At 32.1% G+C, this 27,629-nt stretch overlaps 4 protein-coding genes and 1 pseudogene across 7 annotated transcripts; 2 read left to right on the top strand and 3 right to left on the bottom strand.

The window, feature by feature from the left end:
• Positions 1 to 2,352, bottom strand: LOC109799089 (lignin-forming anionic peroxidase). The gene is made up of 4 exons (XM_020359580.3): positions 1,559 to 2,352; positions 1,246 to 1,437; positions 711 to 876; positions 1 to 563 (listed from the first exon to the last, which is right to left on the bottom strand). The coding sequence occupies exons 1-4, from the start codon at positions 1,769 to 1,771 to the stop codon at positions 166 to 168; spliced, it is 969 nt and encodes a 322-aa protein (XP_020215169.1). The 5' UTR covers positions 1,772 to 2,352; the 3' UTR covers positions 1 to 165.
• A 3,589-nt stretch (positions 2,353 to 5,941) lies between these two features.
• Positions 5,942 to 8,543, bottom strand: LOC145950717 (toll/interleukin-1 receptor-like protein; annotated as a pseudogene). Its single transcript, XR_014428592.1, has 2 exons — positions 7,926 to 8,543; positions 5,942 to 7,743 (listed from the first exon to the last, which is right to left on the bottom strand). The product of XR_014428592.1 is annotated as a toll/interleukin-1 receptor-like protein (transcript).
• A 424-nt stretch (positions 8,544 to 8,967) lies between these two features.
• On the bottom strand, positions 8,968 to 13,831 carry LOC109798851 (TMV resistance protein N). 2 transcript variants are annotated; one of them, XM_020359256.3, is made up of 5 exons: positions 13,074 to 13,831; positions 11,782 to 12,889; positions 11,400 to 11,675; positions 10,328 to 11,122; positions 8,968 to 10,184 (listed from the first exon to the last, which is right to left on the bottom strand). In XM_020359256.3, exons 1-5 carry the CDS (start codon positions 13,553 to 13,555, stop codon positions 9,201 to 9,203), a joined length of 3,645 nt encoding a protein of 1,214 aa, XP_020214845.2. In that variant the 5' UTR covers positions 13,556 to 13,831; the 3' UTR covers positions 8,968 to 9,200. The 2 variants fall into 2 exon arrangements, with proteins under 2 accessions (XP_020214845.2, XP_082918510.1); XM_083062384.1 differs by having other exon boundaries at positions 10,328 to 11,077.
• Positions 13,832 to 16,274: 2,443 nt separating this feature from the next.
• Positions 16,275 to 20,943, top strand: HCF136 (photosystem II stability/assembly factor, chloroplast (HCF136)). Its single transcript, XM_020359664.3, has 9 exons — positions 16,275 to 16,700; positions 16,776 to 17,011; positions 17,355 to 17,485; positions 17,788 to 17,920; positions 18,623 to 18,745; positions 19,383 to 19,457; positions 19,687 to 19,802; positions 20,147 to 20,230; positions 20,712 to 20,943. Exons 1-8 carry the CDS (start codon positions 16,400 to 16,402, stop codon positions 20,211 to 20,213), a joined length of 1,182 nt encoding a protein of 393 aa, XP_020215253.1. The 5' UTR covers positions 16,275 to 16,399; the 3' UTR covers positions 20,214 to 20,230; positions 20,712 to 20,943.
• Positions 20,944 to 22,707: 1,764 nt separating this feature from the next.
• On the top strand, positions 22,708 to 26,845 carry PPAN (PETER PAN-like protein). Of its 2 annotated transcripts, none has more exons than XM_020359760.3 (7): positions 22,708 to 22,850; positions 22,963 to 23,166; positions 23,938 to 24,168; positions 24,700 to 24,792; positions 24,871 to 25,058; positions 25,703 to 25,896; positions 26,548 to 26,845. In XM_020359760.3, exons 1-7 carry the CDS (start codon positions 22,848 to 22,850, stop codon positions 26,673 to 26,675), a joined length of 1,041 nt encoding a protein of 346 aa, XP_020215349.2. In that variant the 5' UTR covers positions 22,708 to 22,847; the 3' UTR covers positions 26,676 to 26,845. The 2 variants fall into 2 exon arrangements, with proteins under 2 accessions (XP_020215349.2, XP_020215348.2); XM_020359759.3 differs by having other exon boundaries at positions 22,709 to 22,850; positions 26,542 to 26,845.
• The last annotated feature ends 784 nt before the right edge of the window (positions 26,846 to 27,629 follow it).

Genomic DNA, 27,629 nt, shown 5'->3' with positions numbered 1-27,629 from the left:
GAAACAACGAAACTTATTACACTTTATTGATCAATGAAACAAAGGGACTACATACAGTAAAATGAATTGATAAGAATATTTAACACTTGTTTAAATGAAAATGAATTAATTCATGAAATTTGTAAATTGCAAAACACATTGGCAGTTATAGGTCTACGTACGAACTTAGTTGATAGAACTGCAAATCTTTCTTATGATTCCAGCAGATCCGGTTAATGGTTCAATATCTCCCATTTTTATCATAGCAGCTGCAAAGTCTGACTTAAAAGTTGTAGGATTTTTGCTATATTCAGACACAATAGAATCTGTAGATCCTCCATTAAATAATACTTGATCTGTTTGAAGAAGACCTTTCTTCTGAATCAAATTCTTGAAATAATTGTTGTCAAATGAATTGGGCGTAACCAAGTCTAGTGCTGCCAACTTCTTATCATTATCATTATTTCTAAGTGATGGACAACCACGTTGACGAGTACTAGCAAATCCTGCATCAATGTTACTTGCATTGTTGTATATCCTGTCACGAAACGTGAAACATTGAGCTTGTCCAATTGTGTGGGCACCTGTATACATTAAGACAATATATATTGTTTTAATAATTATCTCACACTTAAAAATTATATATATAAAGTATTACATGACTAAATGTTTTCAATCTAGTGAGTTTTGAGGATGTACATAAACAATAAGCAATATGATAAATTAATTACCAGATAGAGTAACCATATCTCTAGCGGTGAGTCCCTTTTTATCGAATCTAGATATAAGAGTGTCAAGATCGTCTGTAAAAAGTGGAAGGTCACTAGTGGCCAAACTTTTGCTTGCAGTGGTAGAATCTCTTCGTCCAAGTTTCACTGTCCATGATGGACCACCCACCTGATCAAGAATAAAACAAATGCACAAGTCATGATACTAATACACTATATATATGTTTTTGCATGTTGATAAGTTAAAACTATATATTAAACATATATAGCTATGGTTTATTTGGATAAATATTTAACTACATCTAAGAAAGAAAACTAAAAAGGAAAAATGATGTAAGTTTCTTTATGAAACTAAAGGTAGTTTATGCATACAAGTTTAAAACAAGTTTTTGAAAAAATTAATATGAGAGAACTTTTAAAAATTAACTTATGTATTAGGGCATCTTTTATAATTTTTTCTTCTTATTTTTATCTCTTATAAGTATTTTGAGAGGAATTTATCCAAACAAACTCCTAAATTGTTACTTGATAAACTTACAGCAAATGATGCATCTCGTGCTGCTATTGCTACAATGTCAGCACATGACACAACTCCGGGGCATACTTTCTCCACTTGAGATTTTGCTTGATCGATGACGTTAAATCCTCTTACTGAGTTAACATTTTGAAGTGCAGTTTTTTCGCTCTCAATAGAGGTGCTATCATCAAGCAAAATTGATGCATCACAACCCTACAATGCATACGAGTAGACCAGTTATTGTTTATGATTCTACTACAAGATATGGTCCAAATTAAGATTAAGTGCATGCAATTATAATAAATAAAGAATTAATCCACCTGCACTTAATTACCTGGACAAAACAATCGTGAAAATGAAGACGAATGAGAGATGCAGCCATGCGGCGTTCCTTAGAAACTGCACTACGAATCACAGTTCTGATGGTGCTAAGTGCATCAGGGCATGTATTGTCATAAAATGTAGAAGACAATTGTGCATCACATATTGCACCTAATAACAACAATGTGACAATAAAACTTATGATACTTGAAGTACAATGCGCCATGATATATATTATGTTAATGATATATTACACGAGAAAAGTAAAGAATTATATTGTAATTAACAAGAAAGAGAATGATTGAATGAAGATATGAAGATGATGGAAATGGAAATAGAGGGTGATGAATTTATAGGACATTAGGGTGTTCGAAAAATTATCAATTATCAAAGTCAAAGGTGCCTGCTAAAGCTGGCTTGGTCACTATTATCTGCTACAGCTAGCGTGTTTTTGCCGTGAGTTGTTGATGGCGCGGTTGAAGTTGACCATGTAGTATAGCTAGCCATTGCATAAACCACTATGGTTTAGAATTTTGATTAGTTCAATTCCTTTGTGGGGTTTTACTTTTTATTTTGTTTGGATTGTATTGTATGCATTTATTGAACATGTACTGTACAAAAGTTGCTGACATTTCTTTCCTTTTCTTTCTGTAAACGTGTGAATCGGGTACATGTGGCTTGTTGCTCTACTTCACCATATGCTTTCAATTTCCATGCATTGCATTCTGTTATTATTATTATTATTATTATTATCATCATTAGAGAAAAGATTCGTTGAAAGAGACTTGTCGGCTCCTCCATTGTCTTTATGTTCTTGATATTATAATTTAACAAATTTGACCAAAACAAATTTGTAAAATTGTCTTTTAAAACTGGTCGATCGTTTTTGTGCATGAAGACAGTGTCCCACGTGATAACCGACAAGTTTGATTAGTCCATTCACTGATATGGGCGAGGAACGGTATGGATAAGCAAAATTTCTCCTTGTAACAAAAAAAATCAGTTAAAGAAAAATAAAATTTCCTCCCACTAGTTGTAGATACTACTCTTTTGTGTGTGGGTGAGAATTTGGATTGGGTTTGTGGGAACTAGGAAGGTGGGTGACGTGAGTTTTTGGGTGGAAACAGGAATTTGAGATGAATTTTTTTGGGAAGGTTTTTAGTTGATTGGAAGGAGTATTGGGAGAAAATTTTTTTATTTTTAATTTTCATGAAGAATAAGATAGGAAAAATTTAATTTGAAAGGGTTCTAGAAAATTTGTGAAAAAAATTAACGAATTTATAAAAAGATTAAAAGAATTAATTTTTTTATTAGTAATTATTTGATAGATTATAAATAAATATAAATATTTTGATTATATTAATTTTATTTATAATATATATAAATAATTAATATTTATAAATACTTAGATTAGATAACATTTTTATATTTAAAAGGTATGTAAATAATTAATATTAATTATACTATTAATTACGATAACCTGTAAATATTTTAATTGTATATTAGATTATTATTTTTTTATAATCATGCAAATGATTATTAGAATTTTTATATATATAATTTTAGCTATTTTTATGCATATTAATATTAACTTGTTTATATTTATTTTTATTTTTATGTTAATTTATTAACAATTGTTCATAAATAAGTTTGAAATATAATTTAATTATTGATTGTTATTAATTATATTATCAATTCATTACGATTAACCTTAGAACTTAAAGTATCACAAGTTTTGTTGTGATTGTGATGCTGGTATTGTTAAACACACTATGTAATGCACTTAGCACCATCAGAATTGTGTTTCATGATTCATGGTGTAGTTTTTAAGGAATCTCGCATGATTTGGCCTTTCATTCGTTTTCATTTTCATGACTGCTTTGTTTGAGTATCATATGTGTGCATTTATTATTATTTTTTATTCATATTGCATCACTTAACTTGATTAATCTTAATTTGGACCATAAGCAATAACTACTCATGTATATGAAATGCAAGGTTGTGATGCATCAATTTTGCTAGATGATAGTCTCTTTATTGGGATTGAAAAGACTGCATCATTAAAGGGATATAACATCATCGATTAAACAAAGGCTCGTGAATCAGATATCCTTCATGTTAGTCTCATAAACTCCACATGAACATACACTCAACTCCGTTTCATAGTAAACCTGTATCATTACTTACGTCCAACTCCTTCAAACTCAACAAACATTGTAACTTGCATTGTAACTCCATCTAAACATTTTCATCAAACATGAAAAATCAAAAGAAATTTCACTTGAAATAACTTTTCTAGTTCTAAATAACTTCCACTTAAATTGAAGGCTCTAAATTTTTCTAGGATAAAAATCCAATGGGAGAAACCATGAAGGATAGCACTTTCAATCAAGTAATCTTATGTTATTTGGTAGATAATGAGGTTCTGGAGAAATTCTTGTGTTACCAATAATGACAATTCTCAATTTTTCATCTTTTCAAATATAGTATTTGTTCAATTAATTTATCCACTTTGAGGGGACCAAGCATTATTCCTTGAATTTTGCTACTTCTCTTTGAATCAATTACAAGGAACATTAATTACATATTCATAATTTAACACAAACTAAAATGTTAAAAGATTATAGTCTTGAAAAACTTTAACATTCTTACCTTATTATCAACTAGTACTTGAAAAAAGTTTTCATGATGCCATAATTTGTTGCGCTCGCTAACTTCATTTCATGCTTCCTCCTTAACAATCTCTCTTCCAATGTCTTGCATTAGGTCATACATCCCTAAGCAATCATAATCGTCGATAGTTAAAAGTGAGTTATCAACTAATGTTATATATACTATCCCTAAAGTTGAAGTCACACACATCTAGTCCTCCTTTTACATATTTCAATTTCAACCCTTTGAAGAAGCATGCAATGTCGAGAAAAATATTCTTCTTATTGAAGGACATGCTATCATAACTTATTCTATGAACTTTTTGGGCATCTTCATGTGAACTCTTTTCATATCTTTCCAATGCATCCTTCTATCCATCCAAATCTTTTCCAACAATATGCATTATAAAAAAAATGCAAATTTTTGACGAAAATTTTTTGACGGATATGGATCCGTCGGAAAATTTATATTTTTTGTCAGAAATTTCCGACGGATTTATATTTCCATCAAAAATTTCTGACAAAAATATCCGTCGAAAATTTTCCGTCAAAAATTTTCGACAGAAAAATAAATCCGTCGAAAATTTTTGACAGAAATTTTTTGACGGAATATTCCATTGAAAATTTCTGACGAATTTATATTTATGCCGGAAATTTCTTATTTTTAATTTTATTTTTAATTCTTATTTTCATTTTCTAAAATTGGAATTTTTATTTTTAATTCTTATTTTTTATGTAATCATTTTTACTACTTCTTATTTAAAAAAAAAGATAAATAATTATCTTAGGTGTCACCTACAATAATTACGTACTATTATCGTATTAATATTTAACACCTCTAATTTTTTTTTAGTTTTTTAAAATAAATATTATTTATCTACCTTAAAATAATCAAACTAGTGAATTTATATTTTAGAGAGATGAAAATCAAAGAAAAATATTTTACTCATTTACAAGTAGGAAACAATCTTTATAAATCTTACAAGGATGAAAAATAAAGAAAAAATTTTACAAAAACCAAAATCAAAATCACCCATCTTATAGGGACTAAAATATATTTAAATTTTCTAAAATTAATATTTTCGATCTTAACAATTATTTTAAATAAATAATATTTATTTTTAAATATTTATAAACTACTTAGAGATGTTAATATATTGTCTTTAAAATTATAGTAAGCAAGTTCAAGTGCAAATATTTTTATATTTGTGTGTTTCATGAATTTTCTATTAAATAATTAGTGCATATATTAGTTTATTTAACATAAATAGTAGCTTTATATTTTAGAAGAATTTTTTTATTATTATTTTCTAGAAGTAATAAGCTTAAAATTACACACACACACACACACACACACACACACACACACACACACACATATATATATATATATATATATATATATATATATATATATATATATATATATATATATATATATATATATATATATATATATGATGGAATCATGCTTTGGAGTGCAAAAGGTGACATACTCAAAGATCCAAGAGGAGTTGGCTAGACATAAAGGTTTGGGCCAGTCAGGGCCCATCGGGTCCATTGGGCCTGGGAAGGCCCAAGTTGAACTTTTCATGGGCCATATTTTGTATAGCTAATTTCATATGTTTTGTATACATCATGTTAGTATATGTATCATATATTTTGGTCTTGTATTTTGGACCACATAGAGTAGCATTTTAGGTTTTAGGCTTGTTGGGCCTAGTTTTGGGCTTCATGGGCCTTTGGGCTTTTGGTACCCAATATTGGGCTCATTTTCATTCTTGTAATTTTTCCTTTCCATTGTAATTGTTGGACCAATGTAATTAGGTCATTAGAATAGGAAAATACAAGGAATACTAAAGTATGCTAATTAGGTTAAAATAGGTTTAATTTGGAAGTCATTTAAGTTACATTTGAGTCACATGTTTAGCACCTTGGGTGGCTGAACATGTGCCACTCAAATTAACCCTAAATGACTCTCAAATCACACCTAAATGCACTTTGGTACCTAAATTTTCGGACTTACACATGTGCACCAAAGTTTGAATTCAAATTTCAAATTTGAATTCAAACTTTAGGCACCATTTTGTGAACCTTAAGCTTAGGCGCCTAAGTGTCATAATTTCGGTGCATACTTAAGCCAATTCCTTCTCACTTTGTATACACTTTGAATATTCAGAAATTTGAGAGCCATTGAGCCAAGTTTCTCCCTCAAAGTCACCGTGAATTCTCTCTAGTTTTAGGAGTTCACCATTGTTCCTTCTCTTTGAAGTGAACAATCCATTGATGCTTGAGCTTGGATGCTTCCATCCAAGTCTAGACCTCATTCCACTCGTGTTCCTTCATCATTCCAGAGTTCTCCATCTTCGGATTCAAGCTCCTTGAAGAAGATCCAAGCCTAGGTGAAGAATAGGAGAAGAACAACATTCACTCCTCCTATCTTCTCCATCAATATATATATAATATAGGTGGTTATAATTATACCGGTATAACTTTTACTAAGTATTATGCCGCTCAATAACTTTATATTAAATGTGAATTTTGTAAATCCAACCGTTAAATTGAAAGTTCATATCACTTTATACGTGTATATCAAATTTTGTTAAAATTGAACAACAACTGGAAGGTAATCAAAGTGTTCATATTTTAGTGTATTTTGAAATGAATATATTACATTAATTTTGTTTTTATAAAAATGAAGTGTTCATCTTGATGAATTTTTTTTTCCGACGCCACTTTTTCCAACGGATTTAAATCCGTCAAAAAAACAAAATTCGTCGAAAATTTACCATTTTCCGTCAGAAATTTCCATAAAAAATTAGTATTTTTCTTGTAGTGATGTGAGCCTAGTACTTTTAAGACCAATGGAAGGCCTTTGCAACAACAAATTGCACAATTGGACAAATCTTCATAATTTGATTCGGGACAAGTTTTTCTGAAGGCATTTTGGTAAAAGAGTTTCAAAGACCCTTGGTTGTTTAGAACTTTCACTTCATATCTCTTTTGACCCCACAAATATCTAGCTAATGTTTATTTCTTGTTATGATGATCCTACTCCTAGGACCACTCCAATCACATCACTTACCAAATTATCCAACTATTTAACGTTATCAACATCATTGAGAACTTTAAGAACTCTTTTTAAACCAAGTCTACATTTTATTGTTCTAGTTCTTTCTTCAATACATTTCAATTGGATTTTGCTTATCTCAACCTCAAGTATCTTTGATAGAAGCTTTTGTTGCAAAGTTCAAGGCCCTTAATTCAATTTGAGGTTTCTCTAATGTTGGAAATAAAACTTGAACTCTCAAACTGCTTGTAAATTGAATCATACAATGCTTCGGTAAGTGTGGTTTTGCCACTTTCGCCTGTTTCATGAATCCCTAACAGACAAGTGTTATTACGAGACTCAAGATCTAAAAGTGACTTCAATTTTTCAACTAGATTCTCTCATCCAATTATATGCTCATTACTAGATAAATCTTTTGGAGACACTTGAATGAAGATCTTGAGAACAATATCATCTATAAACTTGAACTCATCCATCCTGATAAACAGTGTTCTTTAATTAATCATCAAATTGATTTTGTCAAATTATATAAACACATATGCGACGATAACAATATAAACAAAACAATCATTGCCTTAAATTAATTACAAGTAGCAAATACTTCATAACTTGAAGTCAACGCGCACACACATATTCACTGATTGACTACATTTACTTACCCTTGTTCAGATTTGAAATGTTGTCCTTTCAAGTTGGCTACGTAAGTCAAGGCCGATCTCCATTTGTGCACCTTCTCTGAGTCTTTCCCGTACCTTGTTTCATGCTTATTCATGGCCTCACCATAACTTCCTTTTTGATACCTCACATCTGACTCTGAGGGATACACTCTGTAGAAGATGGGGAAAACGAGCTGATTTTTTAACTTGACATAGTCGTGGATCTTCTCAAGTTCATCAAGGCACTATGATGAGGCTGCATAATTTACAGACAAAACAACAACTGAAATCCTTGATTCTTCAATGGCTTTAAGAAGAGTAGGACCAGTTTGATCTTCAAGCTTCAGTTCCTCGTCCTCCATAAAGGTGATAATTCCCTTCTGACATCACCCCTATAGCTAAGGAAAAAGTCATACGTGCACTTGGTCTCAGACATTGCGCAATGGTTGGCCATAAGTGCATTGTAGTAGCACAATAAACACAGTGTATGTTGCGACTATCTGTGAATGCTGTGTATTTTTTTAAGACGGTCGGGAAAGACTTTGTTATTATTATTTGGTTACGACATATTAATACACCGAGAAAAATATTATTTTATGATGATGAGGTAATTAACCTCTACCTAGGTATTGACCCTTGTAACACACGGGTAAGAATTGTACATAATTTATTTTAGAGATATTAAAATTATATTAAATTATTATATTTAATAAATGTAAAAATAATTGAAATAGCAAATGCATAATAAAAAGGATAATAAGATTGTACAATTTTTATTCTTTAGTTTTCAATTATGTCAATTGGGTCCCTCTAGTTATCAGGTTTACAATCAGGTTTCGCTATCCTAATTTCATCTAATATTTGGAATAAACTGATGTGGCAAACCAAACATAACATGACAGTGAATAATGGTTTAGGTGAGTTACGAGAGACTACCTTCAAAATCCTCATAGATGTTGGAGCCAAAAACGGGTTGACTGACTCCCAATAATTTGCCGAGAACTAGGAGGTAGAGAAGGAGAATAGGAAACAATTAGAAAGAGAATAGAAGATTAACATGTCATGCTCATTGCTATGATTTCATCTTGGCATACCACAAATAGAAACAAAAGAAAATAGCCAAATAACATTCTCACACCAAAAGTTTCGTAATCAAACTGACTAACAAACAATTATTAAGACCATTTGCAATTAACACCGATCCTGATTCTGAATTCAACACACAGTCTTTTTGTTGGACTTGTGAGTTGGATCTGTAGCAACTTATATTTTGGGATCTTAATGGCTTTCTTCTCTCAGCAATTTTTTCATAATAATAATAACAAAATAACAGAGAAAGAGGTAGTAGCAGAACAATTTCCCGAATGCGACCAAAAAAGAGATGAAGGATTTCCCCCAAACTGCCAATTTTACTAAGAGCTTAACCAAAAAATAGAGAAAGCAGACGAAACCGAAGCATTGCCATAAAATTGATAATTTTTCTGAGGTGCCGCCAGCAGTGTGAGACTGAGTGTGAGGTTGAGGAATTTCTGAGCGTTTTTTAGACCTGCGTGACCTACGTGTTAAGCTTGAATCTTCCCCCAAAAGTTCTTTAGCACTTACCACCATTTCCATAAACTTGGCCACAAAATTGACCTCCTTGTCCTCAACGTTCAACCCTTCCTCCTCTCTTGAAGCCCTCAACTCTTTCTGCAAGACTCGCAGCAACATTTGGCTGGTTTCAGCTGACTTATCTGTAGAATACCCCAATTCATCTAGAGATGTCATCATCACACAAAGCACCCTATTAATATCTAGAATATTCGAACTTCGTTTCTTATTTCTTACTTTCTCCTCCTCACTCCGAACCTGATCTTGACCCGGGAACCGGATACCCTGGTTGTACGCATAAACTCCCCATGAACATAGACTCAAGTTTGTTTTGCAACAAATCATTATGGTCTTCCAATCATTACCTACATCCCGCTCCTCCAAACCGAACAAATTTGGTAGGTCGTACAACAACACATGATTCTCATTCACAGAGAACTTACGGTACCCTTTGCGTTCACCATCAATGATCAAGTGCATGTGAACAGATGACAATAGTCGGTTAACATTGGCAACCACTTCCCCGAACACAAACGCTAAAGCAACTGCAGGGAACTTCCCACGAACCTCGAAGACCGGATACCCTCCCTCCTTAACATAGTCAAACCATTCTGGAATCTCTCTTTTTGGATTTGGCATCACCACATGTAATCTCTTCATCTCTTTACGCACCTGTCACACATCCCACAACACAAGACCAAGACGTTAAAGTGATTAAAGAATGTTTGTTCATTATATATATATATATATATATATATATATATATATATATATATTTATTTATTTATATCAGCAAATGTAGAACTATAGCAAACCTGAGACCATAACATGTTTGATGTCTCCCAAGTTAAGGAATTACATTCTCTTGCATCTACTTTCTCAATACTTGATGGAAGTTCTGAAATTTCTTCAAGCTTCTCACAACTACTCACGTCAAGACTTGCCAATTTAGTAGATTTTATAATATCTGCTGGGAGAGACACAAAATTGTTCTGCGAAACAATTAAATCTTTCAAGTTTGGAAAATTGTAAATAATCGTTGAAAGATCTCTTTCTGATAGATCAGCATCGCAGAAATCTAATGTCTCTAGTTTTGGGCATGTTGAATGGCTTCCTTGAAACCTTCTAAATGACTCTCGAAGTCCATGACATTTTCCAATTTTTAATGTAACAAAATTTGGCAACATAAATAAGCTACTTGGTAAATGTCGCAGTTCCTTACAACCTGTCATGTCAATAAGTTTAAGCCCAATAAGTTTCTCAACGGATTCTGGAAGATCCGTAATTGATGTATCCATCATTATAATCTTTAAAGGCTTATCCATCATCTCCCTGATCTCTGGGAAGTAAGTGAGTTTTGTACACAAGCTAAAGCAAAGGTTTTCGAGAGATGGCAAATAGATTGTTGGCACAAAACTTTGGAGTTTAGTGCATCCTAAAACCTGTATGGAAACAAGGTTTGTAAGATATCCAACTGATTCATGTATACTAACCAGGTTCTCGCATCTATCAAGTCTCAACTCTCTTAAATTCATGGCTCCAGACACATCAGGAAATTCAGTAACCTTACAACAAGAGGAGATACAAATGCAAGTCAAATGCTCAAATTTCTGCAAAACATACATATATCAATTAATTAACAACTGTACATCCAAATTTTGTCATTTGTTTCCAAAAGAAGGTAATGGGCACAATGTAATTTTTTTATTTTTTATTTACAATTGGCTCAAATAATAAGATAATTAACACTAATGAACAAAATGAGATGAGAAAAGTGTAATATATATAGCCCTACAATTGAGGATAAAAAAAATAAAATCAGTTATGTGATAAGATCGAGCAATCTAAACATTCAAGTAAAACATGAAAAAGAAAAAGAATTTGTACCTTAAATGGCTTTTTTAGTACAAGTGAAGGACTTTCACATAAATGGAAGGTCACAATTTTCCTGGGATAAAAATCTGATGGGAAAGATGGAGAAGGATAATTCTCCCAGTAAAGTAGCTTTAAGTTATTTGGGAGATAACAAGGCTTGCATAAAAACTTTGTATTACGAACAATTAGGATTCTAAGATTTCCCATCTTCTTAAATACAGTAGGAGTACAATTAACTTCTTCACTTTGAGGGGGATCCAGGATTATGCCTTGAATTTTGCCACTTCCCTTTAAAGCAATTACAACCGGCATTAATTAAGTATTCAAAATTTTAACATAAATTTAAATGTTAAAAGATGACCAAAATCAATAAATAAAGTTAACACATTCTTACATTATTATCAGCTAATACTTGAAGAACATCTTCATGATGCCATAATCTGCTACGTTCACCAAATTCATTCCATGCTTCCTCTTTAACAATGTATTTACCCATGGCCTGTATTAGGTCATGCATATGCAAGTATTTGTTGTCAATAGTTAAAAGAGATTTATTAACTAATGTTGTAATACCATCTCCTGAGTTGAAATCACACGCATCTAGTACTTCTTTTGCTTGTTTCAATTTCCACCCATTGAAGAAGCATACAATGTCAAGGAAAATATCCTTTTCATTTAAGGACAGGCTATCATAGCTTATTCTAAGAACTTTTTGAACATCTTCATGTGGACTTTTTTCATATTTGTCCAATGCATCATTCCATCCACTCAAATCTTTTCCAACCAAATGACAACCTAATACTTTTAAGGCCAATGGAAGGCCTTTGCAACAACGAATTGCGCGGTGGGACAGATCTTTATAGTTTGATTTAGGATAATTTTTTCTAAAGACGCTTTGACAAAAGAGCTCCAGAGACTCTGGATGGTTTAGCACTTTCACTTCATATTTCTTTTTGATCCTGCCAACATCTAGCAAATGTTGATCTCTCGTGGTTATGATGATTCTGCTCCCAAGACCAAACCAATCGTGTTCTCTTGCCAAACTATACATCTGTTTAATGTCATCAACATCATCAAGAATTATAAGAACTCTTTTAAAATCAAGTCTACTTTTTATTGTTATAATTCCTTCTTCAATATTTTTCACTTGGATTTTGCTTTCCTCTACCTCAAGTATATCTGACAAAAGACTTTTTTGCAATAATTCTAAGCCCTTAATTTGTTTTGACTTTTCTCTGACATTGGAAAGAAAACTTGAACCCTCAAATTGCTTGTAAATGGAGTCATACAGAGCTTTGGCAAGTGTGGTTTTGCCAATTCCACCTGTTCCATAAATCCCTAGTAGGCAAGTGATATTATGAGACTCAAGATCTAGAAGTAACTTCAATTCTTCAACTAGATACTTCCGCCCAACTATATGTTCATATCTAGATAAATCTTTAGGAGATACTTTATTGAAAATCTTGCTTACAAGATCCTCAATAAAATTGGCTTCATTTGTCCTGATAAACAATGCTTTTTAAATTAATCATCAAATTGATTTTGCCAAAATTATATAAACGTGTATAAGCCACAAACGACAATATATATGAACAAAACAAGTATCCTATATATGTTCGTGGCCTTAAATTAATAAGTAGCAAATACTTCATATATAACTAGAAGTCAACACACACATTTACTTACCCTTGTGTCAAATGTTGTCCTTTTAAGTTGGCTACGTAAGTCAAGGCCAATCTCCATTTGTGCAGCTTCTCCGGGTCTTTTCCGTGCCTTGTTTCATGCTTAGTCATGGCCTGACCATAACTTCCTTTCTGATGCCTCACATTCGCGGGATCCATTTTGTAGAAGATTGGCCAAACCTGCTGCTTCTTTGACTTGATACACTCATGGATCTTAACAAGTTCATCAAGGCACCATGAAGAGGCCGCATAATTTTTAGAGAAAACAACAATGGAGATCCTTGATTCTTCGATGGCTTTAAGAAGCGTAGGGCTAAGTTCATCTCCATACTTGAGCTCCTTATTGTCCATGAAGGTGGCAATTCCCTTCCGATCCAAAGCTTGATAGAGATGACAAATGAATGTGCGACGGACATCTTCACCTCTAAAATTAAGGAAAACGTCGTACGTACACTTGGTCTTAGACACACCAACATGATTTACCATGTTTGGATTGTAGTAGCAGTGCAAGCAGAGTATCGAGACTTCGAGTTAATGACTCACATTACAGATTTAGAGACAGAGCATTGGGACAGAATATCAATGTTGTGCATTTTTCTAAGACGACCGACGAAGACTATATATATATATTTTTTGGAAGATACCGACAAAGACTGAGAAAGACTATGTTATTATTAGTATTTGTTTGCAGGCGAATTCTAGGTGGAACAGTATCTCATGTGGTCCACCATGAAATTTAGATTGATATCTACAGAAAATCTTATATCATGTACCTTGCTTCATGTGATTTTAGTTTCCCTCACCCAAAGTTGCAAGTGCCGTATCACTCATCGGTGACTAGAGGAAGCTGCAACAGAACCATACACGGAGGATGAGGCGGCGGAGGGCGACATGACGGAGCGGCAAAGCACAGAGCAACGGCGGAGCTTGTGATTCGTGAGGATGTGCCGGAGAAATAATGTAGTGGGTTAAGGTGCACTATATTGATCTACCACTTAAATTAATCAAACGGTCAAATATTAATAGATTTAATGTTGGTCCACCGCAGCCCACCATCTTGTTTACAACACGTGAACAAATGTTTTTTTTTCTTTTTTAAAGACTGGAAAAATTACAAAATTAGTCAAAAACAAAAAATAAAATTGAATCTAAATCTTCGTATTTTTAACTACTCTGAGCTCTTCTCGCTTAATTACTAGACTAATTCTAGCGGTCAACATGTGAACAAATTGAACATGCGCACATGGTAGTCCATCATTATTTTAATTTATTATATCTGCACATGTTAATTAGCTGTTGTTTTAACTTGTTGTCTGTTATAGTATCTTTCTAAACAAAATAGTTTTTTCTTTGATATTAAGCATAAGTAACGATAATTAGTTTTTAAAATTATGATTTTTTAATATATTTCACTTAATATTAAATATAATAATTAGTTAAAGTAACATATTTGAAATAAAATTTTAACTTGTGATAAAATTAATTAAATGTAATTATATTAATTTTTTTTATCTTGATTATGCTCCTTATAATTAGGATTGGAAATATTAAAAGAAGAAAAATGAAAGTAACACATGTTGTATCACACTCTTTTAACTCTCTTATTAAATTAAAATTTATTAAAAACTACAAAATTGATGAGTTTCACATCATATTTAATGATTTTCTTCACTAATTTTATAATTTTCAATAAATTTTACTTCCCTTATTCTTTATTACAAGTAAAAAAAAATACTTTTCTTTCCTCTTAAATATGTAAGTAAATTTCAACTAATTTTAATATACGATGTTCTAATTGCATTACTTCTTTTGGCATTTACAACAAAAATAATTTAAAAAATATATAAAATTAATAAAATTTAATGCAGATAATTAATTTTTTTAATATGTATAAAATCAATTTTTTTTGTTTATAATATAGAACAAAGAGAATAACTAATAGGAACAAGTGTAGAAAAAAGTGTGTTAGAAGTATGAATGTTCAAAATCGAACTGATCGAAACAAAAAATTGTAAATCAATAAAAAAAAATTCAAAAACTAATACAAAATCCCAAATTAACAATTTTGAAATTGCGTGGTTTGATTCAATTTTTAGATTTAAATTTGAAATCATCCCAAATAAAACTAAATTGCACTTATTTGTAAATATATATTTTTTTCAAATGCATGGTGCTTGTATACAAAATTGACACATAACCTAAAATGTGTTTTTCTCTCTAAATATACATTATAATATTTAAAATGTATTTTATAAAATTATAAGTTGCTAAGTTGAATTTTAAAATAAAAAAATACTAAATCCTACTTTTAGTTCTTTATCTTATTTTTCAAATTCATTTTGGTCTATATCTTTTAAAATATAATATTATATATTTTAAATTAATATTTAAATAATAATTTTATAAAATTTCAAAAAATGAACCAAATCAAATAGTAAAATATTAATTTGATTTGATTCAAATTTTATAATGCATTTAAATCGAATTAAATTCAATCATACTTAATTTTTTTTACTTGGTTGGAATAATTGTTAAGACAAAATTTTAAACAAATCACATGACAAACACTCTTAATTAAAAGCTATGTTAAAAGAATATCATATATTACCGATCTTAACCTCTAATATATTGATTGTAAAAAACAACTGATATAATCAAAACTTTATTTGGGTCTATTATGTAACGAGATAAATTGAATCTTCTTACTTTCATTTTTATTAAAATAATTTTAAAGATGACTTAAGATATTCAAATAATTATGAAGAAAATATTTTTTAATTTGGTTAGGGACACACTCTACACATGCCTCAACTAGCTAGCTAGTCAAGGTCTTAATGAGCGTGTGATAGTTTCCTGTGAGCCCCATTCCTGAAATAATTGTTCGATGCAATTGATCCTCAATGTATAAATGTATGTATATGATTTATTTTTGTGATATTAAAAATGTTCTTAAAAAATACATAGATTTATCAAAATTATATTAATTATACAAATTATTTTTATATTAGAATATTTAACCCGCAGGGAGATACAAAAAATATAAAGTGAAAAATAATTGTAAAGTTTTTAATTTTTAAGAAAGTGGTTTGAAATTTAATTTAATTGACAAAAATAGTTTGTAAGATAATGTGATATCTCTGATACACAGAGACAGAGAGAGCTTGTCTATAACTATAACAAATTTATATAGAAATAAAAAAAATAAAAATAGTAAGGTTAGAGTTGGAAGCGTATGATCCACTGAGTGAAGATGAAGAAGTGAAGCGGCTTGAAATCACCCGCGAAGCCGTTAGGATAAGGCAGAGAGAGAAAAGGAAAACAAAAGAAGCAATGGCGACTCTGCAATTCACCTTCACCGACTCAACCTCCTCCTTCAGGTCTTCTTTACCTTCCTCGCGAGCTTCCTCTCGAAGCCGAACCCGAAGCCTCATTGTCAAAGCCTCTTCTATCGACTTCTCCAGAACCAGAAGACGCTTCATCGCCGAAACCGCCGCAATCTCCGTCTCGCTCCCTCACTTCGCGCCGGCCAGAGCCGAAGAAGCGCTTTCCGAGTGGGAGAGAGTTTACCTCCCTATCGACCCCGGCGTCGTGCTTCTCGACATCGCTTTTGTCCCCGACGACCCCAACCACGGTACCGTCAATTTGCATTCTCCTCTCGGATGCCTTCGAATTGCGGTTAAATGAATGAACGCTGTTTGCATTTTAGGTTTTCTTCTCGGGACGAGACAAACCATTCTGGAGACGAAAGATGGAGGAAACACTTGGGCTCCGCGTTCGATTCCCTCTGCCGAAGACGAGGATTTCAATTACCGCTTCAATTCTATTAGCTTCAAAGGGAAGGAAGGTTGGATAGTTGGAAAACCTGCGATTCTTTTGTACACTGCTGATTCTGGAGAAAGTTGGGAGAGGATTCCTCTCAGTGCTGAACTTCCGGGGGATATGGTTGTGCATGCATTGTTATTTAGGGTTTTTTTGGATAAACTTTTCCAAAAAATACTTATGGAAGAAAAGATAACATCTGTTTCTCTATAAATTAAAAATAACTTTATATATAAACTAATTTGTGGAAGCTTTGATATAACCTCCTAAGAATTACAAATTAGCTTATGTATAAGCTAGTTTTAACTTATAGAAAAGTTTATTTCATTTTCATTTTTACTTTTTTTTTTTTTTTCCTTTCAAAAGTGCTATGGATGGAAAAGTTTATCTAATCAGACTCTTATTCTAATAATAATGTTTTTGTTTATTTGTAATTTGTGCTGAAATGTAATGTGATGTGTTGCAGGTGTACATAAAGGCGACTGGTGAGAAGAGTGCAGAGATGGTGACTGACGAAGGTGCGATATATGTCACTGCTAACAGAGGTTACAACTGGAGGGCTGCTGTCCAGGAAACTGTGTCAGCTACTCTTAACAGGTGAGTTTCCAATAATGCAGGATATGTGTATGGAACTATGGATTATGGGTACTCGTGTAGTAATGCTATTCGTTCAAATCAGTAACTGAAGTAATAAATATAGAATGTTCGAGATTTGCTTGAAGAATTTTAATATAGGGTGAGTGTCGAAGGTGTTATTCGCGAAGAAGTTTGACTTGCTTGGTTATATGCTTCAGAAACTCGTTCATTGTGTGTCGTCTTTCATATTATGTAAATTGCTAAATGTTTTCAGTTTTATATGTCGTTGTCAAGGCATTTATCTATCTGTGTTGCTTCTTCAGAACAGTTTCTAGTGGTATTAGTGGTGCAAGTTATTACACTGGGACTTTCAATACTGTCAATCGCTCTCCAGATGGAAGGTATGTTGCAGTCTCAAGTAGGGGCAACTTCTACTTAACCTGGGAGCCTGGTCAGGTGAGGCTCTTAATTCATGATGGCATTTGCTTTAGCTTCTATATTTGCCTGGTACTTGTACTTTTGGTATGCCTTACCTGGCATTTGAATTATGTGGAAATGTTCAACTGAAGTGAAATTATCAATATTGGAAATTCTGAAGTAGCATCCATAAACTGGTCTGGTGGATCAGATCACATGCAGTTGCCGAGCTAATGAAAATTGTTCTATTACAGGGATATGATGACATCATCCTTGTAAAATAATAGTTTTATACATTCAAAATTTTCTTAGTAACATGAATGCTGGGTCTTCTTTGATGTAAGACCCAAGAACTAAGCTAAAGCACCTTTCCTGTTGTGCATGCCCATGAATTTTCTTGTACTCTATCTAAAAGGTTTCTTTTCTTTTTACTGTTTTCATCCCATTGATTTCATTTCATAGATAGAATGGACCTCCTGAGGAAAAAAAGTTTACTACTATCGGAGGAGATTCTCTCCTTTTCTTATTTCACCAGCTCTTTTACTGTAGAAATCTATTCTTCCATTCTCTATGCATCATGACTCTAAAGTTTATAATAATGCAGTAGCTCTTCCTTGGGATATATATCTCAGATGGTGGCTTGTATAGATTATGGAAACCAGCTGATATCATATTGATTGATGGTTTGTCTGCGTGCATAGTGTTTTTTATAATAATTATTTTATTTTATTTTATTTTCAGCCATTCTGGCAGCCTCATAATAGAGCAGTTGCCAGAAGAATCCAGAACATGGGATGGAGAGCTGATGGTGGTCTGTGGCTTCTTGTTCGTGGAGGCGGTCTTTATCTCAGCAAGGGCACAGGGGTAAATAATTCTGAGAATGTCATTCTAGTCTCCCATTTCATTCCTTACCACCATCATTCTGGATAATCTTTTAACTATTTTCTTAAGTCTTAAATTAGCTTTGAATTTTGCCACCCTTCTTTGGTGGGGCTTTTCTTCTATCATGTTTTACATTCACAGACTGCTTTACTTACTCTCGTCTTATTTATTGACGAGGAAACCTCTGTCTTTGATGAAACATCTTTCCTGCATTCACTTTCCTTGTTTTGTCAGATATTCACTTTAGTATGCCTATCTCCACTAACTGCATGTTTGGAAACAGATTGATTTCGAAAAATAAGTTGAATCGAAAATGTACTATTTTAATCATATTAATCTGTGTTCCAAATTCAACTAGTCCAAAATGTTTGAGTTGCATCTTGTTGAAGGAGGGAGAAGTGGAAGAGGATTGTAAAAACAAAAACCTTTTGTAAGAAAGTGCATAAGTGCATGAACCTTTTTTTGTTTCTGTCTTTATTATACTGAATATGATAGATTTCCAAAGTGATGAATTAAAATCGTTATATAAAAAACAATCAGATTTGTTGCTCTTTTTGCTTGCTGTCGATTTCTGCTGCATTTCTTTTCAAATAAGAACAAATATATATTATTGTTTCAGTTAACTGAAGAATTTGAGGAGGTTCCTGTTCAAAGCCGAGGTTTTGGTATTCTTGATGTGGGATATCGTTCATCGGTAAAGTGTTCCTCCATTCAAAGATTTACTTTATTAAGTTACCAAGTCTTGTGTGTAACAGTCCAGTCAGCCACAAGTTCCAAAAGAAAAATAAAAAGAACATTCAAAATATGGCTGTTGCCTCTTTAGTTTATTAATTTTGATAGCACAGAACAATGCTAAAGCCATTCTTATATATACTTACATATATATACATACATATATGTAATATGCTAAATTATGCATACAGGAGGAGGCTTGGGCAGCAGGAGGAAGTGGTATTCTCTTGAGAACTACTAATGGTGGCAAGTCATGGATCCGTGACAAAGCTGCTGACAACATTGCTGCAAATTTATACTCAGTGAAGTCAGTCTAACTACTACTAAGCCTCACTTCTTTTATAGTTATAGTTATTCTTTTGTCTGCACTTTAAAAGCACATATTTACTTGGAAGAGCTCCCCTCCCAACCACAGCAGGCTCCTCATGTTGCTAATATATGTTGCATTTTATATTTTCCATCTTTCTCTACGCAGCTTCTTTTCAATTTTATCATGGATGGAGTTGACTGGAAGTAAACTGTTATCTATTATGTTTAAAAAGAACTGGATGAAAACAAATTCCAGGAGTTATGAGAATTGGTTAATGCTATTTTGAAGGCTATGAAACTTTTATTGGTAAAGTCTTGTTGTAAATGGTCTACTTGCCACAGGTTCCTTGATGACAAGAAGGGATTTGTATTGGGGAATGATGGAGTCTTGCTTCGCTACCTTGGATAGAGTTGTAATTCGACATGGTAAGTAGTGTTCTCCTCATTCTGGTTGATATAAGCATTATATCTTTGAATATCACTTGTAGTTTTTTACCTGCATCATTTAACCATCTGTAAATATTTATATTTGTCTTGGGATTGAGTGTTGGAAGCTGAATATGTATACAGAGCACCTTCCCATCTTTCTGGTTTAATTTATGAGCTGGAGACAAAACAAAAAAATAGAAAGAATATGATAGAAGTTGTAGAAGAAAAGAAAAATAATGGTAATTAACCACACCAGACAAATTAAGAAGTAAATCTGAAATGGTTGCTTCAACTGTCAGGAACTTGTTATATGAAGGCTAGTTTTATGATTTTCAGTTTATCCTCCTTGGCATCATTAATTTTGGAGCTAACTAATGCACGCTAGGTTTACCGAGGACCTCAAGCATGGGATCATGATTCTTCTTATATAATTAAGATCAATGGTTCAATTTTCTTATTGAAATATGTAATTTTGTAGGTTTGTTGCCTCGTTTGCAATTTTGTAGCAGATTACATATCCATGCTTAACATTCATTAATGTGGAGAGAGCTATGGGATCGAATCGACTCCTTGCTGTTATGCTAAAAAAATGTGAGGAAGTATAGACACAAACCTTACTACTGTAAAGAGAGCAATATTATGTCAATGTAAAATTGTAATTGCCAGGGTTACTATTATATTAAAATTCCATTTTATGCTGCATGTGTTCATTATGTTGTACTGCAAAAGCAGGGTACTGTAAAAGTGCCTATATAAAAGAGTTTACCATACGAGATATTATATCATAAGCGCTTATTTCTATAAGCTTATTTGCATTTAGATGCATACTTTAAAAAACACTAGCAAATTACATAAGATGAAGAGTTAATGAGAAGGTCATAGGTTTCTCTTGTAAGCTTAAGCAAATAAGTATGTGCTTATATACACCCTCAAGTTTTGTAGAAGGTTTTTCAAGTTCCCCAAAGTTAACATTGAAACTTCAAATTCCATGCTACATCTACGAAAGGGTTTTTGTGACTATCACTGTATTTACTGGTGCGATTTAGGCTTCCTGATCAACATCTAACAAGTCACGCCAAAATATATATTTATTCTCGTACTTATACTTTCCCCTGTTGGAACATTGGCTACACAGATTGAACATTGACATAAAATGGATTAATAGGATCAGTTTGGTTGGGTTTCTGAGCTAAAAAATATCCTCTTCAAAGATTAAAATATGCGGTTTGATCGGGTAAAACACAGTTTGGATTAGATGATTCGATTTATTCTAACACTTTACTTAATTATATCAAGTCCAAAATCATATTACAATTCAATATAATTTGTTATCGAACCAAAGAAAATTGTCAATTGCTAAAATCAAAGAAAAATCATAATATTCTATTGGACCCATAAAAAACCTATTATGATAAATACTAATTATTGGAGTACAAATAATTTTACAAATATATAAGAAATAAAAATATTAACATTGATGAGTACAAATAAAAATATATACATAATGTGTAAGTTCAGAATTGGATTGGATCCATATTCAAAATTCATTTCTATCCAATGAAAAATTGAAATTTTTTATTTAAATTTTTTTGAGTAAATTTTTTCAAATTTTATTAAAATTGATTTTTTTTTTCTTCATAGTTTATTAAGTTGAATCAGTTTATGAACATTTGTGGTGGGCACCGAACACTTGGGTGTCGATACCGTCATCCATCCTATTTAAATTCTGTAAGTAATTGCTTGTATCCTTACCGATTAAGCGAGTGATTACTCTATTCATTACAGATTATTTTTGTAAATATTTCTAAAATTTATCTTCACCCGTGAATAAAAATTAAATTTAAAAATAATTGTGTAGCAACTTTTTGCCATTAATATTATTCTGATTTTGATCATAGGTGGATTTTTCATTATTTATATATGTATAAAGTAAACTTTATTCTAATTACTTTCACGTTTAAAAAATATTAATTTTTACTTATTAAATGAAGAATATTAGTTATTATCAAGAAAGTTTAACTCAGTTAATTAAGCAGTAGAGTTGAGTATCAAAACTTTTTTTTATACACGTGTTTGATACCATGAATAAAAAATCGAAAAATATCTTTAATATACAGAGCAAATTCAATAAACTATAATTTGAAAATGTTTTGAATAAAAAAGCTAAAATTTATTAAGTTATTTATTTCATAAAATAAGTACAAAAAATATTAACATACAGTACATAAATAATAACAATAATACTTTAAATAAATTCATTTTTAGTATAAATATTTTACATTATCATCCACTTATAAATTATCACAAATATATATTTTTATTTTTGGTATAATTATTTTAAAATCATTTGCGAAATATTAGTGAGCTAAAATTTTCACTAACAATCTAAGAAAATCAAAATCATAATAATATACTTTCGCTTATCCTTTCTTAAAAAAATATCTTAACAATCCATAATTTTAAAAATATTTAAATTTGTAATTTTAATAATTTATTATGTTACTCCTCCTTGAGTGAAGAAAAGAGGACAGAAGAAGAATCCTATAACTATTTCCTCCTCTTTTAGCTTTAAACCCTTGTCAAACCTAAAACCCATTCGGCGGCATCGAAAACAATGGTAACCACTCTCTCTCTCTCTCTCTCTCTCTCTCTCTCTCTCTCTCTCTCTCTCTCTCCTGTTTGTGTTTTTGAATTGAAACTAACCCTAACTACTGTTGTGAACAAAACAGAGGAAGAAGAAAAATGGGTTCAGGAAGCCCATTATCATCAAAAAACCGAAGCAACCGCAAGAGCAACCCAGCGTGGATCCCATTACGGGAAAGAAAATCCCCAAAAGTTTCGTTTTTTCGCGAGGCAAAGTGCCCGCTCCTCTCAAACAGCTTCAAATGGACCTCAGGAAGTTGATGCTTCCATATACTGCTCTCAGCCTTAGGGTTAATATATTTTCCCTTTCTTTACTTCCGTTATTCATGTTTGCATGAACTTTTGAGAAATTGATACATTATATTGTTTTTGTGGTAATTTGTTTTTTATGTGCCTGCAACTAGTCTAACACTAGGGTAGACAAAAATAAAGAGTTGTGTTGTCATCATGTTGTGGGTGATTGTGACTCTAATAGTTACTTGCTGCTTAACCTTTTAAAAAAGAAAAAGAAAATTGTACCCTGTGGGCTGTGGCTAGATGTCCTAGATCCACCTGGAGTAAGATTATCTGATGTGTTTCGAGAATGCTGGGAGCACCCTGTTAAGTTGTACAGTTTTTGACGGTCAACTCTGGGGATTTTGTTAAGACAAAGATGGTGAGAGGTCATGTGGCAATGTTTGTCGACTTAAAGTATTCCCTGATTTTTTTTATTTTTATTATTTGAAGGAAGTTCTAGTCGAATTATTGGATGGTCTGAAAATGTTATTCTATGAAGAGATCAAGCATTAAGTATGGTAGCAATTTAACTTCTATTGCAAGTCTTGCATTGACTTAGTTTATGAATTTTGCAACTATTAGTTTGTCAATGTGTCAACCTAATAAATGATTAACAAGAAGACGGATTACAATTTTGCAAAGAAAAAACAGTGAAATTGATTTTAGTAGGGATTTATGGTTGTCACACTAGATATGCATTTCACTGGCTTCAATCTACATATGACATGGTGGCTTATGTGATAATTAATGTCTGCCATATACTGTTTATGTCTCCTTTTTTGCAGGAAAAAAAACGGAATAATCTGAGAGACTTTCTGAATGTTGCTGGACCTATGGGTGTCACGCATTTCCTCATATTGTCAAAAACTGCAACTTCACCTTACTTGAGGGTTGCAACTACCCCTCAAGGGCCTACTCTTACGTTTAAGATACATGAATATGCATTGGCTGCTGACATTGCTCGATCTCAATTGCATCCTCGATGCCCTAAGGATCTGTTTAAAAATTCTGCTTTGGTAAAGTATTTCTGTGTACTCACTCACATGCAACTGAAGCATTGCAGCTTCTTAAAATTTAGACTATTAAATGGAGTATTGGAACTGATTACTTTTCATAATATCATCTGTTTTTCAAGTGCCATTCACCCTGTTTCTGGCACTGGATTAAAGATTGCAAATGGAATGCAAGAAATGGATTATTGGATTATTCATTATGTTATTACCTTTAATCCTTATCAAATTGAAAACTGATGAGATTGTCAAGACTCACAAGAGATGTTAGTTTGTTTGCTGCAAATGGTTATTGTACTGAACATGAATTTGTTTTGTGATGTCCATGTTCATTTTATTATCAATTTCGTGTATGGGTTAATTGCTAATGGTAGACTGATAGTATTTAACTAGGGAATATACAACTTTTGCAGCTAGTTAAAACTTCGGTACTAAAATATGCAATTGTTTACTGCATATTATATTGTAACTGTTTATAGTTAAGTTATTTGCTTTTGTTATTTATCCAAGATTTATGCCTCCATGTTTTCTTGCCAGATTGTGCTTTCCGGATTCATTAGTGGAGATCTACCATTACGGCTTACAACCAACATGTTCCAGAATATTTTTCCAACAATTGATGTCAAAACTGTAAGTTTATATGCACATACACATCAATGCCTTACTTGAAAATAAAGTCATTCATCTCTTAATGACACATTATTTCAGGTAAAGCTCTCCTCTTGCCAAAGAATCTTGCTGCTTAATTACAACAAGGACACTAAGCTCATTGATTTTCGGCATTATTCCATAAGATTACAACCTGTAGGTGTTTCACGCAGAATAAGAAAACTTGTGCAAACCCATCAGGTTCCTGATCTAAAGAATCTTCAAGACGTTAGTGATTTTGTCACAAAGTAAGATACTTGCTTATTTATGAATGTTTTCATTTTTTTCTCTCTCTGAATGATGGATTAAAAAAGAGCTGATATGATGCATTTGACCTTTGCATGCCACCCATATTATCCATATTTAAATCGGATGATCTGATATTTCAGAGTATTGAGATATGGAATGAACAGAAACCTATTCAACTTGCTCACAGTTCCTCAGTCTTGGTTTTCAGTGTAACTCTTAGTTCCTGAGTGTAGGGATATTTTTTTTAACTGGGAGGTTCAAATGTTAGGTTGCCCTGGAAAGGAAGGTACATTTGCTTCTGATTTTAGGATCAGAAGAACTCCTCTTTGTCAGGTTGTGCATGTTAATGTTGTGAGGCATAAATAATAAGCAATGAAGAGAAGCTTAATGGAAAAAAAATACCAGAAGCATTTTCTTTTCTCAATTACTCAGTGGAGAACACAAAATTAACCTTTTTTGTTTGTATAAATTTGCCAAATGGTTTCCGAAGTTTTTTTTTTTCTCTAGTGAAATATTTCCTGAACTCTTGTATTTTACTTAAGAACAAAGTAGTTCAGAAATTAACTAAAATTGGGTGATCTATGCAAAATAATTTATCATGCCATTTCCCCCCTTCTCATTTTGTTTCACTTGTGATTTTAAGGGCTGGCTACGGATCAGAAAGTGAAGCTGATGAAGAAGCAGCAACAGTGACTTTATCTAGTAATATTGGTAGAGTTAATCGTGCTTCTACAAAAAGTGCTGTCAAACTGCAAGAGGTTGGACCTAGGATGACTCTTCAACTAGTTAAAATTGAGAAGGGTCTGTGTTCGGGTGAAGTTCTCTTCAGTGAATATGGTATATCATCCTACAATTTGACTTTGAGTAATTTACTTATTTTTATTGAAAAATCCATTAAAGCCACAAATATAGTTAACAGTCTAAATTCATTAAAGGCACTGATGTGAATAGAAGTTCATTTGAGCTATTATTGAATAAAAAATTAGAGATGGACCAATGGCAATAAACTATTTTCATGTAGAACAGCATAAAAAAACTTTCTCCTGGAATTTTGTTTCCTTGTTACAGATGATTATTTTGAGCTATGCATCAATGTGTATCATATCATGAATCATAAGTACCAAATCCATAAGCACCTTTTCATTATACATATTTCATTGATGCTGACAGAGATCATATTCATTAAAGTTGTCGTTCTTGTTAGCATTCTGGTAGTAGAGATTGCTGATCTTCTGATCTCAATTGCATATATCCTGTAGAAGTCCTTACTTCCTTTACAACTCTCATAAGTTAATTCATTTTTCTTTCTTCTCCTCTTCTCCATTGTTCGTTGATTTGGCCCCTTGGCTTATGTTATTCTGATCTTGAATTCTCCAATTGCCTACATCTTTTGTCAACGAACTACGTGTTCTTTGTACAGACTTCCCTCAAAACTCTTCTGCCTGTGCTAACAGTTCTAATGCTCTTACACTTCCCTGTTAGGAAAAGCTGGTGGCAAAGAAAAAAGTGACGATGAGATACAAGGTGAAGAAGATGAAGAAGGTAGTGACGATGAAGAAGATCAAGATGGAGAACATCAAGAGGATAGTGAAGACGAAGATCAAGAACTTGATTAGTCTCAGTCTTATCTTATGGTGGTGTAGTATTCAGGTTGTGGTAGATCCATACGGAACTGAAAGCTGCCACTGGAAATTTTTCATATGAAGCATTCAGTGGTTGGGCTGTACAATTCACATTTGTTAAAATACATAAATTTAGAGTAATCAAATGCTGTTGAGTGTGACTACTTTTTCTAGCTTTCCTTTTACCTCTGAAAATCAATTATCAACATAATCTAAAGTTTCAAAGGCCATAAGTAGTTCGTTTTTTAAGTAGGGATGATCAGCTGCTATACATAAATATAAACCACCGAGACCACTTTTTTTATACTGAGTAGCTAGTAAGATGCTTGTATGATTTCTCATTTTCACACGTTCAAAATGTATACTTTATAAAATCAATTTTTTTACATTGAGACAAATATAGTAATTATTTTATTTTTCTGAAAAATACTGTAATGAAGATATATTTTACTAAAATCTAAAGACACTTTTTCTTGTTAATAAAAAGATGGAATAAATATTACTATCAGCGATGGATACTTCAGGAAAGAAAAAAAAAATGGAATAAATGATTCAAATTTAGTTTATAGAAATAGTACATGCTCTAAAGAATTGAGATATAACTGTTGCCAAAAAAATGTTGGATAATAAATAAAATATAAATTGACATGTTCGTTCCCTAGTTTTGATCCTCCTCTGTATTGTTTTCCTAAAATTGAGGCGTCTTGGCCTTGTTTCCATGCGAAGTAATGGAACGTTGATTTTTACTTCAAAAGCATACTGTTATACTTTCCTGATAGAAAAAGCAATAAAATGGTATTTTTATTTTTGGTGTAGTTACTGAATATACACTTAATATATTTATATGAGTAGGTTTGGAATTTACTCTTATTTTAATATATACAACAAAAGAACAAATAATAGAAGCAACAAATTAATAATCACACTATACATTGTTTGCTCCTTGTA

Source organism: Cajanus cajan, chromosome 8, assembly GCF_000230855.2.
Source record: "Cajanus cajan strain Asha chromosome 8, NIPB_CcT2T_4, whole genome shotgun sequence".
Classification (NCBI taxonomy): domain Eukaryota; kingdom Viridiplantae; phylum Streptophyta; class Magnoliopsida; order Fabales; family Fabaceae; genus Cajanus; species Cajanus cajan.
Note: the sequence above shows the minus strand (reverse complement) of the source record. Positions and strands in the feature narration are given on the sequence as shown.